The sequence below is a fragment of the Peromyscus maniculatus genome, chromosome 7 (genome assembly GCF_049852395.1).
Source record: "Peromyscus maniculatus bairdii isolate BWxNUB_F1_BW_parent chromosome 7, HU_Pman_BW_mat_3.1, whole genome shotgun sequence".
Classification (NCBI taxonomy): domain Eukaryota; kingdom Metazoa; phylum Chordata; class Mammalia; order Rodentia; family Cricetidae; genus Peromyscus; species Peromyscus maniculatus.
In genome coordinates this window covers 39,833,525-39,858,524 of record NC_134858.1, presented here as the reverse complement: position 1 = coordinate 39,858,524, position 25,000 = coordinate 39,833,525, and the positions used below count along the sequence as shown (strand labels likewise).

Genomic DNA, 25,000 nt, shown 5'->3' with positions numbered 1-25,000 from the left:
TTGAGGACCTTTTATAACCAAGAAAATAGACTGTGTAAATTGAATTTTAAACTCTTTGAAAAATATAGAGGCCTGTGCTATGTCAGACAAACTTAGTTCCTAGTTTTTTTCTTTGGGGCCCGGGAAGCTAGCTCAGTGGTTAATCAGGCTTGCTGCTCTTGTAGAGGACCAGAGTTTGGTCTCCATCCCCCACATTGGGCAGCTCACAATCTCCTGTAACACTAATTGCAAAGGACTTCAAATTCTCTTTCTGACCTTCATGGGTGCCTGCATACACATGTGCATATAAACACGCACGCACGCACGCACGCACACACGTGCACAATACAAACACCCCATAAAAAGATATGTTTGTATAATTTTTACATGAAGTTTTATTATTATGCTTTATTTTACAGTAAATATTTGATTGTTTTAACTTAGGCATGGAAGTATTTTGAACCGAGAGTCACCAACAGATAAGAAACAGAAAGTTGAACGCAGTACATCACATGATTTTGACCCCACAGGTAAAAATACTCTTGTTTTTCTGAAGAATGTTTTGAGAATAGTGAAATTCAGAATCATACAACTTAAGTGAATTGAAGCACTCAGGTGTGGCTATTCCTACCCCTCAGTCATACCCTGCACTTGTATAATATTGCTGCAGTCAGCAGGAATGAATGAATGCATGTTGAACTCAGCATTGTAGACGCCATATTGGAAGCACCGTTGTAGGAATTATGTTAGTGATAGAAACAGAGATGTCACGATTAGAGAATGAGGGTACACTGAGGTCTTAGAATGGTGTAAGTACTAGTGTGCCATAAAATGAAGGATATTAACCACTGGGAACTTGTGCGTTCACTTACAACTCAGGTGTGATTGTTGTGAATTAATTAATTAGCTGGAGTGCAATGAAAAATTTATAATTACCACGTTGTGAATAAGCAAATGAACAGAAATGCCTTTTTTTCATCTTCCCTACCCACCATTTTTTTGGGCATGTGTTTGTTTTTGTTTTTTGAGAAAGGGTTTCTTTGTGTATCTCTGACTGTTCTGGAACTTGCTCTGTAGATTAGGCTGGCCTCGAACTCAGAGATCCACCTCACCTGCCTTGAGTGCTGGGATTAAAGGCATACTGCATAAAGGCATTAGTCACCACCACTTGGCTTGTGATCTTTTTGCTTTTTGAGACAGAGTCTTCTGTAGGTCAGGCTGGCCTTAAATTTATGATCCTGCTTCAGCCTCTCAAGTGCTGGGATTCTAGTCACGTGCCACGGTACCTAGCAGAAATCCTTACCTTTCCTCAAGTGTTCTGAACTTAGTTGTCTCGCAGCCTCCATCATGCTGACTTTTCCTAGAATTTTCATGTCAGCCAGCATAATTTATATTCTTAATGTTATGCACAAGGTTGAATTCTGCTGCTGTTTCCTTTTTCCATGTAATCTGTGTTTGCTTTTTCTATTTAAAATTTACATATTCTTTCAGCATGTATTTTATTTAGTTGTGTGTCCCTGTGGCAGAAGATTAACAATACACCAGTATGAGATGTATAAATATGTTTCTTAAAGAACTTGACTGTCGCCAGGCCTGTGTCACATACATTTAATCTCAGCACTTGGGAGGTAGAGGCAGGTGGATCTCTGAATTTGAGGCCAGCCTGGTCTACAAAGCAAGTTCCACACAGAGAAATCCTGTCTCAAAAAAAACAAACATATTTTTTTTTAAACTTAGAAATACAATTTCAAATATTTAATAGAATGTTAATGTTTGGTGTGAATAATTGAAATGTTTCATATGTTTTAGGATAGTTTTCTTAATTTTGAAAAAATATTGTAAGCATTTATCTAAGAAGGGAAAACTAAGAAGTAAGTAATGAATAATTTGCTTTGCATCTTGGTTAGTAGTAAAGAAATGAACAGTTAGTTTAGGTGGCTTTGGTGGTGGGAGTAGTAACATGTCAGAGATCTCCATGAAAGCTCTGCACTTCTGATGCCCAGGTTCCAGGTCAGGGGCTCAGAGGCTTCTAGTTATTTCTGTAGCTAGTTGCTGTCTTTAGTAATGGTCACAAGTTTCTTCCCTATGTTCTTGAAAATGCCATAATCCTTTTAGTCTTGTTAGACATATTCTGTACGCTTATCTGTGAGGTACCCATTTCCAAAGACAGATCTCAAAGAGGTACCATACTTCATGGTGAGCCGAGTATAGCTTTAAGTGCTTTTTTCATCTCTACAATTACCAGATGATACATTGTGTAGACTATTCATGTGTTGTTTTGTTTGTATTTTTATTCACTGTCTTTTCTTCCATAATCTGTAATATGTCATTACCTGTGCTGTTCATGACTGACTATTCTAAGTGCTATCATCTGTGATGTTCATACTTCATGTTTGCACGATTTAACTTGATCATGACTCGTTCTTTTATCCCCCATGAATTTCCCCCTTACATTGGTCTCCATATTTTCTATATCTCTCCTTTTCTCCCGCTCTTGTGCAGATAGCTCCTCCAAGAAGACAAAGTCTAGTTCAGAGGAGAGTAGATCCGAGATCTATGGTAAGCTGATGTAGCTCATGCGGCCTTGCACCTTTGCAGCTTGCTCCATGCTGTCGCATTTTGTTTTGGTAACTGCAGCCTTTCTTGTCTGCTCTGCATGGCATGATCTTCTGCAGGGAAAGGGAGCCTGGGGTTTGATGTGGCTGTGATGTGGAAGCTTAAGATGACTAGAAACTAACATGATAGGTTGAGGATAGGCCATGTTACCCATTTCCTCCTTGTTTATCTTAGGAAAATGGGGTCAGGTGCCTCTGAATAACACTGATGGGTTTTGAATTATTGCCAGTCTCTTCTGGTCTCATTCACAGGTTTTGAATTATGTAGAACTTAAGCAGCTCAGTCATTTCCTATAAGAAGAGTTCTGATATCATTTACATGTGTTAGCAGTTCTTTGAAGTTTTTGGTTTATCTTTTATTTATAATTTTTAATTGGTTTATTACCTGGAAAAGTCATTCTTGTAAAATGTATCCCTAATTGCAAAAACTTTTAGTGTTTTATTTTCAGGCTTAAAACATTTGTGCCTTCTAGAATTTTCCCTGAAACTTACCCTGAGTAGGAAAACTTCAAAATACCTTTAAAAAATAACCTTTTATAAAGAGTAAGTTTAACCTGAATGATGAGCAAACACACAATGAGAATCCGAGTATTTCCAGACTCTGTCCTGCTCTCCTAAATACAACAAACTATTATGGAGTTCATGTAGATTTTTCCTCTTTGATATTTAAGCTTTTTGGAGCAGAGTTTTACTGTGGAGCCCCAGGCTGTCCTGGAGCACACTTTGTAGTTCAGCTGACCTCAAACTTGCAGTGTCCTCCTGCCTCAGCTTCCTGAGTGCTGTGCCGTGCCTCAGCACCTGCTACCTAGTTAAGCTACTCTAAAAATCATCATTGAAAAACTAAGCAGATGAAGTTTTCTCTAACAGAGCCAAAGTCTGTCGAGTGGAAGTTTGCTCAGGTGTGTTTGTTTCTTACTTGGCCCTATATGAGGAGAAAAATGTATGGAATTAATTGTCCATACTTCCTTGAGAACATTTGGCAATTGATGCCTGCTGGCATATATGACTTAGTGCCATGAAGCCTTAGTGTTTGGTTCTGAAGCAGTTAGTACTTTATGTTGGGTTTTCTCTGTTGTGTTGTGTAGGCCTTGTGGCACATTAAGTTTATGCTTTTCTTTCCTCCAAAGTAGTTTTTAATATTCTGTGTTTCTGTTGTAAGCAAGGCTATTCCTGCAGTTTTTCTTTGCTGAGGAATGTGAACATTATGTGTGTGTCTCCATTCTCCCCAGAAGCCTTTTCAGTGTTGTGGTTCACCATTTTTCCAGATCTTTGTGTGTGTGTAGGAGCTTGTTCATGTTGGATGAGGACTAATGATTTAGGAGTCTGACAAAATACTGTACTAATAATTTTCTTCGAGTGATAAGAGTTTTATACTAGTCCAGACATGCCATTGGCTCAGTAGAACAGAAGCATTTTAAGTGGTGCTCAGGAAGTAGGGTGTGGCCTCTTAGTGCATTTGTCCCTCGAGAACCCTTGAAATTCCTTTTTTTGATTGTTGTTGGAGGACTTGAACTGTGACTCCTCAATAAACACTCATTAGAGGGATGAGTTAATTAAGACAGCTAGCATGCGAATGTTAGTCTTTCTCATTGTGAACATGGTGTGTGGAGAGGCTACTTTACACTGTGCAGTTAGGTTAGGTGACGAGTGCACGCTAGGGAGGCAAGGAAAGTTTGGAAATAGGATATGACTGAGTAGAGTCCTAGCAACCAGGGACATTCCGCTCAGTGACGGTCTTGTTATAGGCCCACTTCAACCTGTGGAGAGTGTACATTCTCTTCTCTTGGGATAAAATTCTTTAGTTGGTACTCAGTACAGATGTCACTCATAATTTCAACTCACTTTGCCATTCTTAGAGCTGCTTTGAGGGTTAGATTGACTTTGCCCATTTGAAGAGGACAGCAAACTTTGTAAAACTTGAGTGCAGTCTGGTCAACATTCCATTTGTCTCCTGTACCTTTTGGAGTCTATTGCATGTGTATGGATATATTTTCTGAACTGTAATTTTTTTTTTTTTTTTTTTTTTTTTTGGTTTTTCGAGACAGGGTTTCTCTGTGTAGCTTTGCGCCTTTCCTGGGACTCACTTGGTAGCCCAGGCTGGCCTCGAACTCACAGAGATCCGCCTGGCTCTGCCTCCCGAGTGCTGGGATTAAAGGCGTGCGCCACCACCGCCCGGCTTGAACTGTAATTTTAATATGCTCATTTTCTATTGTATGTAGTTTTTTTTGGAGACAGGTGCTCATATAGCCCTATATGGCCTTCAATTCCTGATCTCTGCATCCACCTCTTGAGTGCTGGTCTTACAGGTATCCACCACCATGTTTAGGTTGTTGTTGCTGTGAGATAGAGTCTTGCTGTATGACTCTGCCTGGTCTTAAACTCAACACAACTTCCTGAGTATTGGGATTATGGGCATATCTCTAGTATTGTAATGAAGAACTTTGTGGGAATCTGTGTAAGAATAAATCAATGTCTCTTAAAAGCCATCTTAGCACACTTAGGCTGCCATAGCAAAATACCATAGTCTGTGTGGCTTAGAGAACAGAAAATTTATTTTCTGGGAGTTCTAGAATCTGGAAGTTTGATTCATAAGTGCTCCTGTAGGCTGGTGAGGTTGCAGATGGCTGCTTTCTTATTCTCCCTTCACATGGGCCTTTTGGAGAGAGACTGAGATTCTGGGGTCCCTTCTCACTCTGTCACAAGAGTCTCACCCTCACCATCTCCTCTAACTCTGCCTGCCTTCAAAGGCCCTCCTGCAGATGTTATCACATTGGGAAGCAGGGCAGCAACATAGATTTTGAGGGGAGATGAACATTTAGACCATACTAGAAGCAAACTTTGAGCACAGGTATCCCTTACCTGGAATGCTTGAGACCAGATATGATTGGATTTTGAAATATTTGCATATATACAGTGGATTTGTAGGGATGGAGTCCTGACATAAACTTTGCTCATATTTCATACAATATATATTCTGAAGGTAATATTTTTAGTAATTTTGAATGGTCTGGTTGAGGTTTATCATGTGTAGTTAAGTGGAGCTTTCCACTGTGACATCATACTGGCATTCAAGATGTTTCAGATTTTGGAATATTTTAGAATTCAAATTTTTGGATTAGGAATGATCAACCTTTACTTGCATATGGTTTGTGTATTTCAGAGAATAATTTTTAAATATCATGCCTTTCTCTCATTCAAGTTTCTCATCTTTAAAAGGAGAGCTCTTGGTTTGATTCTTGCTCCCACCAACTTTTTATTTTCTCTGTCCTTCAGCTTTGCAAAGAACATTCTACATGAGCCTTCTGTGTTCTCATAACTCATTCTTTTACTCTTTTCTCTTCTTACTTGAAATCTGGCTTCTGAACTCACATTATCTTAAAGGTAAATCAGTATCTTGCTTGAGAACTGTTAACATTGTCTGCATTCACACCTCCTCTGAACTGCTCAGCAATGCAGATACTCTTTCTTGCTTTCTATAACATTTCTTTGATCTGATTCTTTTCTCTTTGAGTTATCTGTTTATTTGATTGGCAGCTCACTTTAACCCTACAGGTTTTTGTATGTGTGTGTATGTCTGTATGTGCCTATGCTTCTGTGTGTGCATGTTGTATTTGTACCCATGATCCTGTGTGTGTGTGCATGTGTTTGTGTCTGTGCTGTGTGTATGTTGCATGTGTTTGTGTCTGTGTGTGTGTGTGTGTGTGTGTGTGTGTGTGTGAGAGAGAGAGAGAGAGAGAGAGAGAGAGAGAGAGAGAGAGAGAGAGAGAGAGAGAGAGAGCGCACACACACATGTGGATGTTGGGTGTTTTCTTTGATTGTTTTTTTACCTTAGTTTTGTGAGACATGGTCTCACTGAACCTGGAGCTCACCAGCTCAGCTAGACTGGTTGGCTCAGCAAGCCCTATGGATCCTCCTGACTGTCCCTCAGCACTGGGATGACTGATGTGCACCCTAGTGATGAACACAGGTTCAGCTTTCATGTTGGTGTTACCCATGTTTGCACTGCAGGCACTCAGCTGTCCCAGCCCCTTGTTGTGTTCTGAGATCAGGTCTTGTTATGTAGCCCAGGCTGGTCTAGAATTTACAGTCTTCTTTTCTCTGTATCCAGTGCTGGGATAACAGACAGATATCAACAAGCCTTGCTTGTAGTTTCCTTCCTTCCTTCCTTCCTTCCTTCCTTCCTTCCTTCCTTCCTTCCTTCCTTCCTTCCTTCCTTCCTTCCTTCCTTCCTTCCTCCCTCCCTCCCTCCCTCCCTCCCTCCCTCCCTCCCTCCCTCCCTCCCTCCCTCCCTCCCTCCCTCTCTTCCTCTCTCCCTTCCTCCCTCCCTAGCAGAGGGTCTCATGTAATCTAGGCTGCCTTCAAACTCTGGAGGTAGCTAAGGCTGACTTTGAATTCCTTAACTTCCTACTTCCTCCTCCCAAGTGATTAGATTAAAGATAACTTTGGATTTTGTTTTGAGGCCAGGTTTCTCTGTGTAGCCCTGGCTGTCCTGGAACTCACTCTATAGATCCGGTGTTATATTTTAAAAGCGGCAAGAAAGAATCACACCATATAACAGGGCCCACATGGGAAATTTATTGAGGGGAGGGAAGGGGAGTGAAGGGGCAGAGAAGGGGGCAGAGACAGGTCCCTGGGGATGAAAATGAAGGAAGAGAGGGGTGGGAGGTGGGCAAGGCCCTCCTTTTATAAGGAAACTTAGCAAATGCACACACGGGGTATTTTTAGTGGCTGCAGCTGAGGTATATCCTTTCAGGACCCTAAGGACAGGCCAGTACAGATGCCTAAATGCTAACATTCCTCCCTTTTGTTTATTATAAAAAGATGAGGTGTTAGAAAGGGGTAGCAGGTGAGGCGGGATGAGGGCACCATGTTCTCGAGATTGCTTCCTGCTGGCCTGGGGGGTATTGATCATCTTTGGGGCAACTGAGAAAACTAGGGTGCTGGCCACATCCTGGGGTAGCTGGCTGTTTCACTTCACTGTCCAGGCTCTGTGGAACCGTCTGGCACCTCTTGGACCTGGCAAGATGCTGTTAGAGGTAGATCCAAGTAGACTCTCTGGAGCTCACGAGAAATCATGATGAGGTTACCAGCCAAGATGAAGGAGAGCCACGTGATTGCTGCACATACACATAAGAATTCAACAGGAGTTGAGTAAATAGAAAGGGAGAACCGGTGTGTGTTGTGCAAGAGAAAGCTGGCTTCTCCATCTCTGATTCACATGTTGCAGCAAACAGACAGGATATTTAGAGAGGAGAGCAGACAGACACAAGCAGGTCTTGGAGCAAAGAAAAGAAAGTGGAGAATTCTTTCTTGTTCCCCAACTGCCTGGTCCAAAGAATGGTCAGTGAGTCTCCAAAAGACATCTTAATGGGGCAAGGAGGTACATGAGGAGGCAGTTCGAAAGGATGAGGTGCAGAGAAGAAGAGCCAAAGGCCTGAAGGTTCTGGTGTTCCAGGGATCCAGGGAGGATCAGATTAAGCGGGCACAAGATGTTCAGTATGTTGTCACACAAGAACAGGGGCCGAGGGCTAAGAGCCCGAGAGAGACACAGTCGCCTGGTACCAGGACTTCAAGAAAAGCCAGAAGGCAAGGAGAGAACTGTGCTCGAGAAATGAAACCTCACATCTAGGAGAATGGTCAGAGGCGGGTGGCCCCACCAGAGACCCAGTTGTTGGTATTGAATGGAAGGCAAAGCTGTCGTGAATGAGAAAGCAGATTTGTTGTAGGTGGAAGAGAATAGATCAGCTGCGGGTGGAGCAGGTGGTGAAGGTCCTAGCGTTCAGTGGGTACCTTTGGTGGACGCTGCCAAGGTATACCACTAAGCACACATGCCACACCCAACAGAGTTAGTGCAGAGGTTTATTGAGAGGGGGAGAGCCGAAAGTGAAAGAATGAAGGGCCGCGTCAGAGTGGGGACTCGAGAGAGGCAGGCAGGCAGGCAAGAGGAAGAGACGCGAGAGAGAAAAGAAGAGGCAAGAGAGGGAGTTAGAGGCAAAGAGAGACACAGAGAGGAATAAGAGGCAAGAGAGGAGACCTAGGGAGTGAGCTCTGCCTGGTGGCACTTTTCAAGGATGCACATGTCGCATAGCTGGCGGGGAAAGGGACCTGGCGGCGGTCATGATGTCACTGCTTTGACAGCAGAGGTGGACTGCCGCCGCCGCCGCCGCCGCCGCCGCCGCCGCCGCTCCAGAAACCAACACGGGTTCTTTAAGCAGAGTTAGATGTATAAGACCCCAGGTTTTTTTTTTTTTTTTAATCTATTTGAGAGAGTTCACTTAATGAAAGAGGAAATGCAGCTTAACAGGTTCCATAGCTATCAGGAGATGAGTTGGGAACAGAAGGGAAGAACAGAGGGAGGGCTTAGAGTGAAGATAAGAAAAAATTATCCTTTGCTGGCAGAAGTTGCAAAGGTCCTGTGAAATGCCAGGATATGAGGTGCCTGTAAGCAGCCATTTGAATGGATATCTAAGGGGTATTGGGGCAAAGGTAGTTAAGTTTAGCCCTTAAGTGGGGTGGTAGATATGGTGGTAGGCCCATTTTCCATGAGTGAGGTAGAGAAGGTCCTAGGGCTGGAATGTCTAGCGTCTCAGAAATTCAGTGAGGACCGATGAGGAGGCACAGGCTGCTCGGTGGTCATCATCCAAAAATCAGGGGCTGATGGGCCCAAGAGAGAGACAGTCGCCTGGTACCAGGACTTCGAGAGAAGCCAGCAGGCGAGGAGAGGACTGCGCTTGAGAAATGAAGCCTCACTCGTGGGAAATGGCCTGAAGTGAAGAAGGGGGGGGGGCTTACCAATTGTCAGTGTTGGATGGAGAGTCCCAAGGCTCCACTAGCTGGGAAAGTCGGGCTGTGGCAGGCACCCCTCCGACTGCCAGGAGAGCCTGTCGAGTCACAGCACCAAATGTTGTATTTTAAAAGTGGCACGAAGGAGTCACACTGTACAACAGGGCCCACATGGGAGGTTTGCTGAGGGGAGGGGAGTGAAGGGGCAGAAAACGGTCCCTGGGGACAAGAGAGAAGGAAGAGAAAGAGACAGGAGGTGGGCAAGGCCCGCCTTTTATAAGGAAAGGTATCGAATGTGCACAGCGGGTGCTCTTAGTGGCTGCAGCTGAGGATGTATCCTGTCAGGACTCTAAGGACGGGCCACTACAGATGCCTAATGCTAACACCTGGCTTGGAGTCAAACTCAGATATGTCTGCCTCTGCTTCTCAAGTGCTGGGATTAAAGGCCTGTGCCACCATGGCCAGCTTTAGATTTGTACCTTTGTGTACTTCAATTTCATGTTGATTCTATAGTCTGTTTTGACTTGTCAAATTAATATTACTAGAATAATGAGCTTGGTTATTCACTTGCTAGGAAAGCACAGATAAATATTAATGTATACTGTACACTGATTCCAGTTTATCATTCTGCCCTAATCTCTTCACCTCGGAGTACCAGGCTGCTTCCAGCTCTTCATCTCCGGGGTATGTCCTGGTGTTCTTGTTTTGCTCAGTGCAATTTCTGTTGTCTTGAGTGCTTAGTTTTCTTTCTGCAGTTTCCTATCCAGTCTATGGTCTGAGGCTCAGTTCAGGCACTGATGCATCATTATCATGCACTTAGATACGAGGAATAAGTTTGAGAGACCTGTTGTCCCTCATGCCTTAGGAGGATGTGCTATATTCTTGAGCTGTAAAAAGAGTCAATTAAGTATTCTTACCAGAATAATAATAACCATATGAAGGAAAACTTTGATTAATTAGCTACATTTAGCCATTCTGCAATGTGTATGTACTTCAGAACATTGTATTATAGAAAGAAAATAGCACACAATTTTGTCAATTAAAAAAATACTGCCTCCCTCGTAATGCTTTTCTAGGATTGCCCAGCTACATTTGTTGTTTCTGAACACTGGCATCTGGCTTTATGTGGAGTTGCTGCATCTGTACCATTGTTGCAAATCCCATAATGCCTGATTTGCTGGAAGTGAGTTTTTGAATGAATGATTATTGAAGACAAGATGATGTATTTTAGTAGAGAGAATAGATGGTAAAATCTAGACTCATCTTAATTGTCTCTTTTCTTCCCTTCCAAAAAACTTTAAAGGAGAAGAAAATGTAACTTAGAAAAGGGATTTGTTTCTGGTGGGCTTCTAAGAGAATGAAGTCAGTGTACTTGGAGCTTGAGGTTCCTTGTGTTGGCAGCTTTGTGCATTTAGAATGCAGAAGCTTCTTAATCAAAGGATTATCTGAGGTCTTACTCATAAAACACGGATGTCTGGCAGCAGTTGAAAACTGAGCTGTTTTTATTAGGTTGCGCATGGTTTGCCCCACACCCTTCCCTGCAGCTAATTCTTAGGAGGTGAGACTCAGAGAAGTTTGGTCATGCAATAGAATCAAAGGTGAAGAAAGACTAATGCATGCTTTCTAAAGCAAATGTAGTATGAAAGGCTTAGCTTATTGCCTTGCATGTTTAACACTTCAGTTTCTTCAAATTTACTATCTGGCACTGCAGTTGTAACCCTTTGTCAGGAATATATTTATAGTAAAACTTGACAATACCTTCTCAGCAATTTTCAGACCCTTTATCGATTTTTTCCCCTGCAAAGCATTCCAAAGACTTAGCTTTTTTTCACTTTCAAAATACTATCGTTGGTAGTTACCTGTTGAGTAAGATGCAGTTTTAGATGTGCATGGCACTGTGCTCTTGTAATCCCAGCAGAGGAGGACCATAGATAGTGAGTTCAAAACTGACCTCCTGAGCCACCTAGCAAGACCTGTTCTCAAAACAAGCAAGCAAGCAAACAAACAAAAAAAAAAGAGGTTTTTGCTTGTTTTGTTTTTTTGAGATAGGGTTTCTCTGTGTAGCTGTAGCTGTCCTTTTTATACAAAGCTGAAACTGGCTTTGTAGACCAGGCTGGCCTCGAACTTGCAGAGATCTGCCTCCCTCTGCTTCCCTAGTGCTGGGATTAAAGGTGTGCACCACCACCACTGCCCAGCTTCCAAAAGCAGTTTTATGTTGGTTTTGTGTCTATATTGTTACGTCAGAAAGCCTTTTTTTTTTTTTTTTTTTTTTTTTTTTTTTTTTTTTTTTTTGGTTTTTCGAGACAGGGTTTCTCTGTGTAGCTTTGCGCCTTTCCTGGGACTCACTTGGTAGCCCAGGCTGGCCTCGAACTCACAGAGATCCGCCTGGCTCTGCCTCCCGAGTGCTGGGATTAAAGGCGTGCGCCACCACCGCCCGGCCATATTCTTTGTTATTATGACAAAGTGCAACTTGAGAAAGGATAATGTTCATGTAAATTTGATAGAGCATCTTTACTTCATTGAGAGAATAAGCCTGACACTAGCTGATCAGCTTTGAAGTAAAGTATCAAGACAGGAAAGAAAGAAAACTTGTCAGTAGAGGTATCAGTTAGGGACAGATGGGCAATTAAATTGTTACAGCTGGAAATTTACCAAGCAGATCATTCATTACTGTGCCCTTAAGTTGTTTTCCTACTGTGAATAATCTTTAGGGCTATGATTTTTCTTATTAAAAATGGTTGAGTGGTATTTAAATTTCCTTTGTGGAAAATAAATTCAGACTTAAATTTTTTATTTTTTTTTCAAAGATTTGTTTTTATTTTGTTTGTGTCTGTGTGAGCGAATGCACATGTGAGTGAGGGTGCCCACAGAGGCTAAAAGAGAGTATTGGACTCCTTGAGACTAGTTATGTGTGGTTGTGATAGAGGTGCTGGGATTCAAACTTTGCTCTTCATGATTGAACAAGCATGCTTTACCTCCAGGCCATCTCTTCAGCCCCCATAGTACATTAAAAACAATTAGTGAGTGTGTGTTGCACATGCACACTTTCACAAGCCATACTATGAGTGTGGAAGTCAGAGGATAGCGTGTTGGAGTCCATTCTCTCCTTCTGCCATGTGAGTTCCAGGGATTGAATTCAGTTGTCAGGCTTGGAGCAAGCTCCCTTACCCACTGAGCCGTCTTTTTGACCCTATGTGTTGTTGTGGAGACAGGGTTTCTTCACTATCTAACACAAGCTGGCCTTGAACTTGCAGTCTTTCTGTTCAGCCTTTTGAGTTCTAGCATTATATGGTATGCTGATGCCCAGCTTAAATTCAGTTAAAAATTATCCAAATTTATTTTAAAGATAGGTATTCTCATTTCTTAAAAATGTAGGTTCATTTAGTGTCATTGGTCACCTATTAAATGCCAGACATTAAAAAAGGAATACAAAGATAGAGGAGACTGTCCTTGGTTTCTAGCCATTTGCAAACTGGTACAGAAGGGAGCATTGCGATGCTTTTCCATAGGTGCGTGAATAGAGACTTATACTTACCAGTTCTTTTTATGCACCGAAAAGTTGATTGCTGTGGGGAAAAAGAAACCAAAACAACCCTTCATATAATAACCAAGAACAAGGGATGGAGACAGTACTACTCTGGCTGAGTTTCAATGAAGGTTAAGCTTTATTTTCTGGTTGAGCATTCTGCCTGTCCTCATTCCTACGAAATGCTAGAATATAGCTCTTACCTAAGAGATAGTGACCTTATAAACTCATTCTGAGTTTGTATGATAGTTATGCTTATAAACTTCATAGTAAGAGATTTAACAGCAAAACAAATGATGGACTGTATATGTAGTAAAAACCAGAAGACTTAAAATGATGAATGCTAAAGTTGGTGGGTTTTTGATTTGTTTTGTTTTTTAATTTTTAGTTGTTGTTGAGACAGTGTCTCATGTATTATACTCTGGCTTCAAATTCACTATGTAGCTGGGCCTGAGTTTGAACTCCTGATCCCCCTACACGCACCCCAACTCCCCCCCCCCCCCCATCTCCCTAGAGCCAGGTTTACAGGCCTTTATACCATACATGACAGAAAATGGCTATTTTGGAGTTAGGATTCTATTTTTATTTTGTACCCTAAACTACTAAATAATCTGTGGTACCCTGGTTGTTTTTAAACTTATTTTAGTGTTGTCCTTTCCTGCTGAGTCTGAGCTCTTTGAATGCAGGAACTCCTAGTACTATTGTGTTTTTCATAGCACCTACATACTGGTGCTAAGTGACAAGCAGATAGACACTCAGTAAAACTGTGAAGACAAAGGATGTGGGTCTTTTCTGTAGCTGTGAGAAGGTACCATGACAAAGGCAGCTTACAGAAGAAAGAGGTTATTTGGGACTCACAGTTTCCTAAGGTCACAGTTGATGACTGTTGATGGTGGGAAGCATGGCAGTCATCAGGAAGCAGTTGGAGCAGTAGCTGAGAGCTCACATCTTTAACTATAACCGTGACGCAGAGAGAGAGAGAGAGGAACACTGAGGATGGCCTGATTCTTTTGAAACCTCAAAGCTGTCTCCCAGTGACACACCTTCTGAAACAAGGATACACCTAAGAGTTCCACCCACTAGGAACCAGCTATTCAACCTGTGGTGACTCTTCTCATCCCAGAATGTCACAAGGTGATAATTTAGCCAGTGTAGGTGATTTCAGTGTTACAGGAGGAATCTCTCCTTAAATTAAGCCAACACTTTCCTTCTTTCAAAAGTAGATCATTTCTCTCAAGAATAAGAATCATTTGATCTTAAAAATTATTTATTTACTTATTTGAGACAGGGCTCACTCTGAAGCCCCAGCTAGCCTTACATTCACAGAGATTTGCCTGCATCTGCCTCCTCAATGCTGTAGTAAAGGTGCAGTCCATTACACCGACTGTAACACGAATCTTAAAAAGTCTTATTAATAAATACAAACCCGGAGCCAGGTATTGGGGTGAATGCTGAATGATCAGAGAAACAGAACAAGCCACATCCAACCTCACCTTACTAATTCCTCAGCTGATCTTGTTTCCTCAGACTGAAAGCCTCTGAGTCCTCATCCGAATGGATCTCAGCTGAACTGCTGCTAAAAGCTAAAAGCTTAAAAAGGCTCTAGTTCCTGGTCTTCATGCCTTATATACCTTTCTGCTTCTTGCCATCACTTCCTGGGATTAAAGGCATGTGTCACCATGCCTGGCTGTTTCCAGTGTGGCTTTGAACTCACAGAGATCCAGATGGATCTATGCCTCTGGAATGCTAGGATTAATGGCATGTGCTACCACTGCCTAAACCTATGTTTAATATAGTGGCTGTTCTGTTCTCTGACCCCCAGATAAGTTTATTCGGGTGCATAATATATTAACCATACCTGACTTTGATTTGATTTTGAGTGGAATGTAACAGTAGATTTGAGCATTTTGAGAGACTGGATTTCTCAATTTTTTTCTAGTTTTTTTTTTTAAAGACTTACTTATTTTATATATATTACACACACACACACACACACACACACACACACACACACACACACACATATGTGCTTTGCTAGCATATATGCTTGTGTAACTGGAGTTACAGGTAGTTGTGTACCACCATGTGGGAACTGAATTCAGGTCCTTTGCAAGAGCAACAAGTGCTCTTAACCACTTAGCCATCTCTCCAGCCCCAAGATTTCTGAATCTTGAATTGTTTAGTTATCAATTTATTATTACCACAAATCCAAATGTATGCAGATAGCACATGGGTTAGGTCAGAATAGTACTGATAATTTGGATTCAGTAGATTCTGAATTGGCTGTATGTGTAAAACTTACTTGCTTTTTGCAGTGGCCTAATTCTTACATATTAAAGTACACCAGCATTACAGATTAGCAGTTAAAAATTTAGGTGGGGAGAGTGCAGGCTATCTAATCCAGGGCTCTCCACCTGCTAAATATATGCCCTTCCACTGAGCTGAGTCCTCACCTCCAAAGGTACTCAGAATAACCAAAATGAGTAATATGGAAGACATGGTGGAAGAGAAACCCTTAATGTTTTATTTTTATTTTTTTAAATCCCCTTTAGAAGTAGAATGGAAAAGCTAGGTGTAGGGGCCACAGGCCTGTGATTCCAGCACAGGAGAATTGCCAGTGTGAGACCATTTTGTGCTATATAGTGAGATCTCATCTCAAAAAAACAAAACAAAAGGAAACAAAACAAGCAAAAACAGCAACGACAAAAACCTAAAACCAAATAACTCTAAAACCCAAACAAAAATTTAAAAAGTGTGTCAGGCAGAAGCCACTTAAAAGGGATAAAGCAGAATCCTGACATCCCAGACCTTAGTAGTCTTTTAGGGCCCTAAGCATGTTTATGAGTTTTTGGAATTTCACTATTTACATAATCAATTTTTAAAGAATTTCCTCTTTTATCAAGTGGACTATACACCAGGTTCTTAACGAGGTAGAGCATCCCTACCCTTGGGGCATGGATCAGTGAGGGAATAAAAACAAATACATGTCCATGTGGAGCAGTAATGTATTTTAGGCTTAAAGAGAAGGTGTAGAGCTCGGCAGTGGTGGCGCACGCTTTTAATCCCAGCACCGGGGAGGTAGAGGCAAGTGGATCTCTGTGACTCCAAGGCCAGCCTGGACTACAGAGTGAATTCCAGGAAAGGCGCAAAGCTACACAGAGAAATGCTGTCACAAACAGACAAACAAACAAACGAGAGAGAGAGAGAGAGAGAGAGAGAGAGAGAGAGAGAGAGAGAGAGAGAGAGAGAGAGAGAGAGAGAGAGAGAAAGAGAGAGAGAGAGAGAAAGCAAGCTGGTTTTGTTGAGGCATTATTAAAAAAATAAGACTATACTCTTTTAACTATGTGGTTTGAAGCAGTTTGGCAACTGAATATACTCATGTAACCATTATGCTAATTGAGACAGATCATGTGCATCACTCAAAAAATGTCCTTGTTCCTGCTACAGCTGTGGTCATTCTTGCTTTTCCCTGGTGATCCTTTTCTGAGTCCTGCTGCTGTAGCTCAGCCTCTCTTACTCCTTCTTGGAGTTGTAGGGTGTGTATTCCTGTATTTAGCATGATGCTTCTGTTATTCATCTATATGTGCTGTATGTATGGAAGCATTCCTTTTTTTCCCTTTTCTAAAAAGATAACATTTTATTGTATGACTGTGCCATAATTCTCCTTCTCTTTGTTGATGGACATTTGAGTTGTTTTCATATGTAAATGTAATCTTAGGTTTATAGGAAGTTTCCAAATTGTTTTCCCAAGAACTTATACACTCCAACCAACAATGTTAAGAGAATTTCAGTCACCCACATTTTTGCCAACACTTGGTGTGCTCAGTCTTTTCATTTTTAGCCATTCTCATTGGTGTATAGTATTTTGAACTCTGGTTTGAACTCAGACTTCCCTGAATGTTGCAGATGTTAAGTACCTTGCATATATCTTTTAACTATTGGTGTGTTTTTCCTATGTTCATTTAAATATTTTATTCCTTTTAATATGTCTTTCATTATTGAATTAGATTTTTAAAGAAGCATTTTTTTAAGATGTATTTTTATATTATGTGAATGAATTCTTTGCCAGTATATACATATATGCACCACATACATTCCTGGTGTCCCTGGAGACCAGAAGAGAGTGTCTGATCCTCTGGAACTGGAGTTACAGGAGGTTGTGAGTTGCCATGTGGGTGCTGGGAATTGAACCCTGGTCCTCTATGAGAGCAGCCAGTGCTCTAGACTGCTGAGCCATCTCTGCAGCCACTGGAGTTGCTTTTAAATTGGACACAGAGTTTATACTAGATTTTATTTTTTGTTTTATTTTATTTATTTATTTGTTCTTTTTTTGAGACAGAGTTCTCTGTGTATCCCTGGCTGTCCTCAAAATTAGAGATCTGTCTGCTTGTTTCCAGTGCTGGGATCAAAGGCGTGCACCACCACCACCACCACCACCACCACCACCACCACCACCACCACCACCACCACCGACCTTTACTAGATTTTATACTCCATTGTGTATGGCTTATCTTTTCATTGCTACAGTTTCTTCAGAAGTTTTTTCTTTGATGGTGCATTTTGTGTCTTATGAAATCTGTGCTTACCTTCTAAGGCAACAGTTCTCAACATGTGGGGTTGCATATTAGATATCCTGAATATCAGATACTTACATTACGATTCATAGCAGTAGCACAATTACAATTGTGCAGTGCCAATGAAATGATTTTGTGTTTGGGGGTCACCACAACATGAGAAACTGATTTAGAAGGTTGAGAACCACTGTCTTAAGGTCTTGAAATTTTTTCTTTCGTGTCTTCTAAGTATTTTTAGTTTTTTAAAAAAACTTTTATTTATTTTTATTTTTTATTTTTTTATTTTTTTTAGAAGGCGTGGAACTTGCTATGTTGACCAACCAGGCTGGCCTTGAAACTCACTAGATTTTCCTGCTTCTGCTTCCTGAGAGAGCCTAGATTAGCCAGTGCTAAAGTTTTAGGTCTTATGTTTAGGCCTTTGGCCTGATATTGTGTAAACCCCTTCCTGGTTTAAGCTCAAACATTTATGCAGGAAAAGCAGTGCCATGTGTCCTCAGCCTCAGGGTTTTTAATGTTGGATTTGTGTAGGGTGCATGCTCAGATTGATGCTCAGATCTATGTGGAGGTTTGGTCTTTCCACTTTTTGGTGTTAGTGTGCTTATGTAGTGGTGTTGTCATCAGAAAGAGTATAAAATAACAAGAATACATCATTGCTCTGCAATCGTTCTTATATCTTTTATACATCAGAATTAATAAAGATTATTTACAAACTCTTTATTAGAGCTTTTGTTTTCTGATCCTCATTATCTTTTTGTTATTTTGCATGTCATATACTTTGGCTTTTGATGAACTGCTCTATGTCTGTGAAGCTGAAAGCATACATCAAGTCTCTGGCTAACCCAGAGTGTAGGGTCTTCAGGTGTGCTCACTCATAAACTAGAACTAATGAGGGTTCTACTTTGGGACATTACTCTTTCTTTGGTTGAGTTCCACTTTCTCTCTTTTAAAAATATTTTTTTCTTTTCTTTTGTATGTATGTGTATATGTCTGTAGAAGTATATGTAACATATGTGTGTGGGTACCCTAGGAGGTCAGAAGAAGGTGTTAGGTCCCCTGGAGCTGGAGTTACAGGCATTTGTGAGCCTTCTGGACCAATGGTGCTGGGAAGAGCAGCAAGTGCTCTTAATCATGAGTCATCTCTCTAGTCTGCAGGGTTCCTCTTTTTCTTTTCTTGCCTTCACAGTTTTCTTTGTTATTTAGATAGAAGGAACCAGCTGAGTATATGCGGGAGATGAAATAGTTGAGTTTACAGGTACTTGTAGTTTCTGCTTTCTCTTGTTCTTTCCCTTCCCTTAGCTCTTGGGAGAATAACTGCAGGTATTCTCTACGTAGCTCCTGTCTTTTACAGTCTCTTTCCTTCAGTATATTTTTCCGAGATTAAGTTTGGATTTCTTTGAAATTTTCCATATGATGTTCCTAACCAATAAGCCTATAATATTTGGTTTTCTTGGGTGAAATACAAATTAAAGCACAGAGCCGGGGGAAGAATTTCTATTATAAATTAATAGCATAGCTGTGAATTGGCTTTCCTTTTAATTGTCTCATCTCTAAAAATCCATCCTTTCCAGTTTGTTATAGCTTGTCCTTGGTAGTCCACTCCACTCTCCATTGACACTGGTACCCATGGTTCTTTGTGATGTTCTTATATTTGTTTTATGGGGTTAATGTTCATAAGAGCTTCAGGAGTTACCTTTTATTTCTCCAGGTAGAAAACAGTTCATCACTAATACATACTCACTGTCTTCTGTTCTGTTTTTCTCCCCCCCACCCCCCCTTACTCTGTGGTTGTTCTGCAGGTCTTGTTCAACGCTGTGTGATCATCCAGAAAGACGACAATGGATTTGGGCTGACAGTCAGTGGAGACAATCCAGTCTTCGTACAGTCTGTTAAAGAAGGCAAGGCATCTTAAAAAATAGTTTTGTTTCAGGGCATGGTTGCACATTGCCTTTAATCTTTGCACCAGAAGGTGGAGGCAGGGGGATCTCTGATTTCTCAGACAGCCTGGTATACATAGTGAATTTCAGGCCAGCAGGCACTGTATAGTGAGACCCTGTCTCAAAGACGAAAACCGGTTTTGTCACTTTGAAGCAAGCAGAAAAAGCATAACAAAGCTTCAGTGATGTCTCTTATAGACTTATACAGACTGCAGGATGTGGCCCTTTGTGCTGTTTTTGTCTATGGGGCTATAGAATTCATTTGTCCCAGGTGACTTTATAGAAAGAAGACAGCTCTTCTATAGCTATGGAAACCACACAGTTTCTTGGTCGTGATGTTTTACATGTCATCACTTACCCGACATTTCTGCAGCTCGATTTCTCTGTAGCATTAAAGTGATGTTTTAGTAGAGATAGGCTAAAGAGATATGGATGTTTGTCCCAAATGACAGTCATATCTTTTGCTATTATAATACAGTGGATTCTTTTGTTTTGGGTGCTGTAATTTCAGGTAGATAATACTATATTAAAGGTGGGAACACTTTATAGATGATATTGAGTCTTCAAGTAAAAAAATCATAAACAAGTCTCACACAGCAGTGGATGGTGGGAATAGGATTTGAACCCAAGTCTGCCATCCGTTTCAGCCCATGCTTTAACTGCTGTTACATTACTTCTCTTTCAAGAAGACGTATCAGTGAATCACATGTTAAGCAATTCCTTTCTTACACAGATGGAGCAGCCATGCGGGCTGGAGTACAGACAGGTGATCGAATCATCAAGGTAAAGCGAAGTCTACTGTGGAACTCATGGTGTGATTGTAGAACACACATTATCAATATTCTTTTTTCCACCTAGACTTTTTATAAAAACTAGCTCTCTGCCTTTTATACAAACTTACTTCATTTTTTTAAAAGTTAACATCACCCTTTACTGAAAGGCACAATAAAAGGCTTGTATAAACGGAGTCATATTATTTTCAAGTAGGAAAATAGCTCACCTTTTAAAACTCATTTTTGTTCAAATTAATCTCTTAGCAGGAAATACTCATATAAGTAGGATTTTGCTAGTGCATTGTTTCTTGCGAATTGATTATTGTTACAGGTGAGCTTTTGATAGAGGGCTAGCACAGTCCAGGCCTGGGTTTGATCTCCAGCACCAGAACAAGAACAAACAAAAAGTAAAAAAGTAAGAAATGAGTAGCTGAATAAAAAGTGTGTCATGTTTGGGAGGAGATGGTGTAGATTAGTAAAATTGTGACTAATACAAACTCCACTATAAAACACTAGAGATCAGAAACAGGCCTTGAGGGTTCATTGAGATCGGTTTTCATGTGACCCAGGCTGGGCAGAAACTTCTGATTTTCCTATCTCCCAAGTATTGGGATTACAGGTGCTCATCACCATGGATAGTTTAGATGGTCCTGGGGAATTAGCCCTGGGCTTTATGCCTGCTAGTCAGACACTTTGCCAGCTGAAGTATATCCTCAGCCCAAGCCCTGTGAACTCGGATCATTAGAAGAGGAATGGATTTCTCAGTGATTTCTCTATAACAGTTAAATAATTTGATTACCTAAAGGTAATTATATAGAAGAAGAGAATATTCTTGAAAGTATTTGAATACATTAAGAGTGTGATACCCTTCATTGTAAAGAACACTGTATGCATGGTATGTGCATGTAGGTCCGTGTGTTGCAGGTATATGTGTATGCACATGTGTGAAGACCAGAGGAACCCTGGTCTGCCTGGCCTGCCTGGCCTGCCTTATTTCCTAGTAGAGTTTCTCACTGAACTTGTTGCCCATGGAGTCCCCACCCCACTCGGCTAGACTTGCAGTAATGAAGCCCCAGCACTCCTTCTGTTTCTGCCCCTGTCCTGCTCCCCAAACCCTACCTACATCATGTTGGGCGTGTGGGTCTGGAGAGCCACACCAGGGTTTTCCATGAGGCAGCGAGCACTCTTAATCACTCTGCTACCCTCTCAGCCCCAAAGCACCTTTTAATGACAAAAAGTAAACCTGTTTGGTGGGACACATCTGTAATACACACACTGGGAAAGCAGAGGCAGGAAGATCATCTACAAACTTGGGACCAGCCTGGTCTACCTAGCACGTTCCAGGACTACAGGCCCTGTCTCAAAAAAACAACATAAATTAAATGAATAAATTACTAGTAAAATAATACTTCTGATAGAAAATTGACAAATAATTTTTATCAGATAATTCCCCAGAGTAATTGAAGTAAATAGCTTCTTCATGAGAATATAGTCAATGTCATTGATAACAGTGAAGTAGAAATTAAAATGATATTTGAAAAATGTATTTCATTATCATTGTTTAATGATTGATGATTCACACTTGGCATAAAATAGTTACGGTAGAATGGCTTCTTTCATTTGTTTCAGTGTCAGGTAAAGTCTGTTTGGTAGACATTTGTAAATATGTATTAAAATTTTTAAGTGTACAACCTTTGATCAGCCAGTTTGTTTTTAGGGATATATCTAAGGAAATATGTATACAAATGTGCCACATAGATTTGTTATATACTGAAAACTTGTCAACACCCACAACCTAAGTGTGCATGAACTGAGGACAGAGCAAAAGACCCATCGCTTTAAGAAAGACTAGATTAAAGCAGCATGGCAACTAACACTGCAGTCCCAGCGCTTGGATGAGGCAGGAGGATTGAGAGTTCATGGCCATCTGTATAGTAAGACCTCTCAAAGAATAACAACAATAGAAAGACTGGGTTGACAAGGTTCACAGTGTCGGCGTTGAGAGATGACGGCATGATAGATGAAAAGCCGAGTGTCTGTGCCCATGTTTGCATGCTAAAGGTTACCTCAAATATGAAATGTCATCGTTAGCAGCAACACCCCTGGGCGACATGATGAGCATGCTGTTATACTTTTTCCTTGTGGTTCTATTGTGTTTATGTTGTACGTGTGTGTGTGTGTGTGTGTGTGTGTGTGTGTGTGTGTGTGTACATGCGTACATGGAGGTGTGTGTGTGTGTATGTGTGTATGTGTGTACATGCATACATGTGTATATGGAGGCCAGAGGCCAACCCCCAGTGCTGTTACTCAGGTGCTGCTGACCTGATTTTGAGACAGGCTCATTCATTGGTCAGAGCTTGCTTGTTAGACTGGGCTGGCTAGCCAGCAAGGCCCGGGCTTGTCTCATCTCTGCCTCCCCAGCACCAGGACTCCAAGTGCCTGACACCACGCCTAGCGTTTCTGTGTGGGTTCTGGGGATCAGACTCAGGTCTTTGTGCTCGATTGGCACGGTAAGCCCTTTATTGACTGAGCTGTACTCACAGCTCCCTACACTGATGTATTTGAACTTTAAGTTGGAATTACTTGCATGAGAGAAAAAAATTAAAATTAATGTTAACTCCATGTTTGATATTTTTACCTTAACTTGTTTCATTTAATGGAGACCTTGGATAACATTTTTATACCTAGTTTGTCTGAAAATTAAGTTTCTTTATAAAGATTACATTGTATTTGGAAAAGTAAAAGTAAATCGAATATTAATACATAATCACTATTTTTTATTTTTTGATTATAATTTTGAAAAAATATTCAACTGTTAATAATTAAAAGCAAAGAAAATTTTTGTTTGTTGATAGAGTCTTGTTGTATGGGCTAGCCTGGCCTTATACTGTTGATCCTCTGCCTCCGCCTCCCCAGTGCTGGGATTACAGTCATGTATCACCAATGCCCAGTTCATACAGCGTTGGGAATAGGACCCAGGACTTCATGCATGTTAAGCAAATACTCTACCAAATGAGCTACATCCCTAGCCCTAAGACATCTTTTTTTGTTTGGAGTAGTTCAACAAATCTGGGAAGGATTGTTGTTGTTGGCTTTTTTTGTTGTTGTTTTTTGTTTTTTTTCAAGACAGGGTTTCTCTGTGTAGTTTTGGTGCCTGTCCTAGATCTCCCTCTGTAGACCAGGCTGGTCTCGAACTCATGCCTGACTTTGCTTCCCGAGTGCTGAGATTAAAGGCCTGCACCACTATCACCCAGCTGCCTTTTGTTTTTAAACTTAATTTTTTTTTAATGTATATGAATATTTTGCCTCCCTGTATGCTGTGCACCACATTTGTGCCTGATGCCCATAGAAATCTGAAGAGGGCATTGGATTCCCTGGAACTGGAGTTACAGATGGCTGTGGGCTACCATGTGGGTGCTGGGAATTGAACCTGAGTCCTCTGGAAGAGCAGTGTAGTTCCCTTAACTTCTGAGCCATCTCTCTCTAGCCCCAAATGTGAAGGATTTGTAAATCTGTTTCAAGTATATTTTGTACTTATCATGTTGACTAAGTTGCAGTTTCCTTTAAATTATGGATGTTCATCCCTTTTACATTGCAACATGACATTTTCATTTATAAATGTATTGGCTTGCTTTCCTACCTATCCTAAGATGCATGTAGTCAGGTGTCTACAGGTTGGATGTACTATCACATTTAAATGAAGGTCTTGTTTTGTTTCAAGTTCATTTTGTTGCTGAATATATAGTGGTGCAAATTAATTTGGACCAAATGTTTATTATAATCAGTACACAGTAATTCCTAGAGACACTATATAGCTATTGTTTTAATCAGATCTGCCTAACACATACTGTTTTCATTTTCTCATAGGTGAATGGGACTTTGGTGACTCATTCAAACCATCTGGAGGTGGTGAAACTAATCAGATGTAGGTGAATGTTATTTCTTTTTAATATTTTTCTCAAACCCTTAAAAGGGTCACCAAGCATTTTCCTGAAACTGGCCAAATAGCAAATATTTTAGACTTTATGAACTAAATAGTTACTACTGGAGCTTGTTATTGTAGAGCATGCACGGGCAATATGTACATGAATGAATGTGCCTAGGTTCTAATAAAACTTCATCAGACAGAACAGTCTGTGAACTAGATTTAGCCTCTTGCCTGGTGTTTTCCACCCTCTGCCCCCCATATACACACATTGGGAGGTCTATGGTAAAAACTTGCTAGTAATTATCTTTTGTTAACTTCCTGCTTCAGTACATGTATTTGAAAGGTATGCACAAGTCACTTGACAGCAAGGAGTTTGAATCAGAATGTCCTGAAGAGCTTCAGAAATTATATAGTGTAATTCCTTTACCTCAAATCAGTAAATGCTCCTGTAATTTTCAAGAAAATCTCTGGAGAAGTGCAAAATTATGCATTTATAACTTTCAGCTCGGTCTTGGCCTACTTAGCCATTTAGCGGCTGATAGTGCTCATGTAATGTAGGGTCTAAGGATGTGGTGCTTCTCTAAGCTGATAGTGAGGCAGGACAAACTCTAGCACTTGGGCCTCAGTTTCTCTGTATTTACAGGTTCAAGAGAGGAATCAGTGTTTTTTGTGAGTTTTGCTTATAAGTGAAGGTTATGGGGTGGGTGTGTAGGATCGTGGAATTGTGTGGTCTGGACCACATACCATAGTGTGGACTGGGCTACACTCCTGGAGCCCCAGCTTTACTTGGTTGGTACTTTCCCACCCACTCTGCAGAAGAAATGAGGTGTTTCCAGTGACTTCATTCTTTGCACCAATGACAGCTTGACTGTTGCAATAGCAGTAGAA

General features: G+C 41.0%; 1 protein-coding gene across 5 annotated transcripts in view; it reads left to right on the top strand.

Moving 5' to 3' along the window:
- Window positions 1-25,000, top strand: part of Arhgef12 (Rho guanine nucleotide exchange factor 12) — a 139,559-nt gene that overhangs the window by 56,759 nt on the left and 57,800 nt on the right. For 2 of the 5 annotated variants that reach the window (XM_042280723.2, XM_042280722.2), the window contains exons 3-7: window positions 424-509; window positions 2,482-2,538; window positions 19,274-19,372; window positions 20,145-20,194; window positions 24,052-24,109. In XM_042280723.2, coding sequence (XP_042136657.2) covers window positions 424-509; window positions 2,482-2,538; window positions 19,274-19,372; window positions 20,145-20,194; window positions 24,052-24,109 — 350 coding nt within the window. The remainder of the gene's footprint in view (window positions 1-423; window positions 510-2,481; window positions 2,539-19,273; window positions 19,373-20,144; window positions 20,195-24,051; window positions 24,110-25,000) is intronic. The other 3 variants (XM_076576065.1, XM_042280724.2, XM_076576066.1) reach the window with 2 other exon arrangements.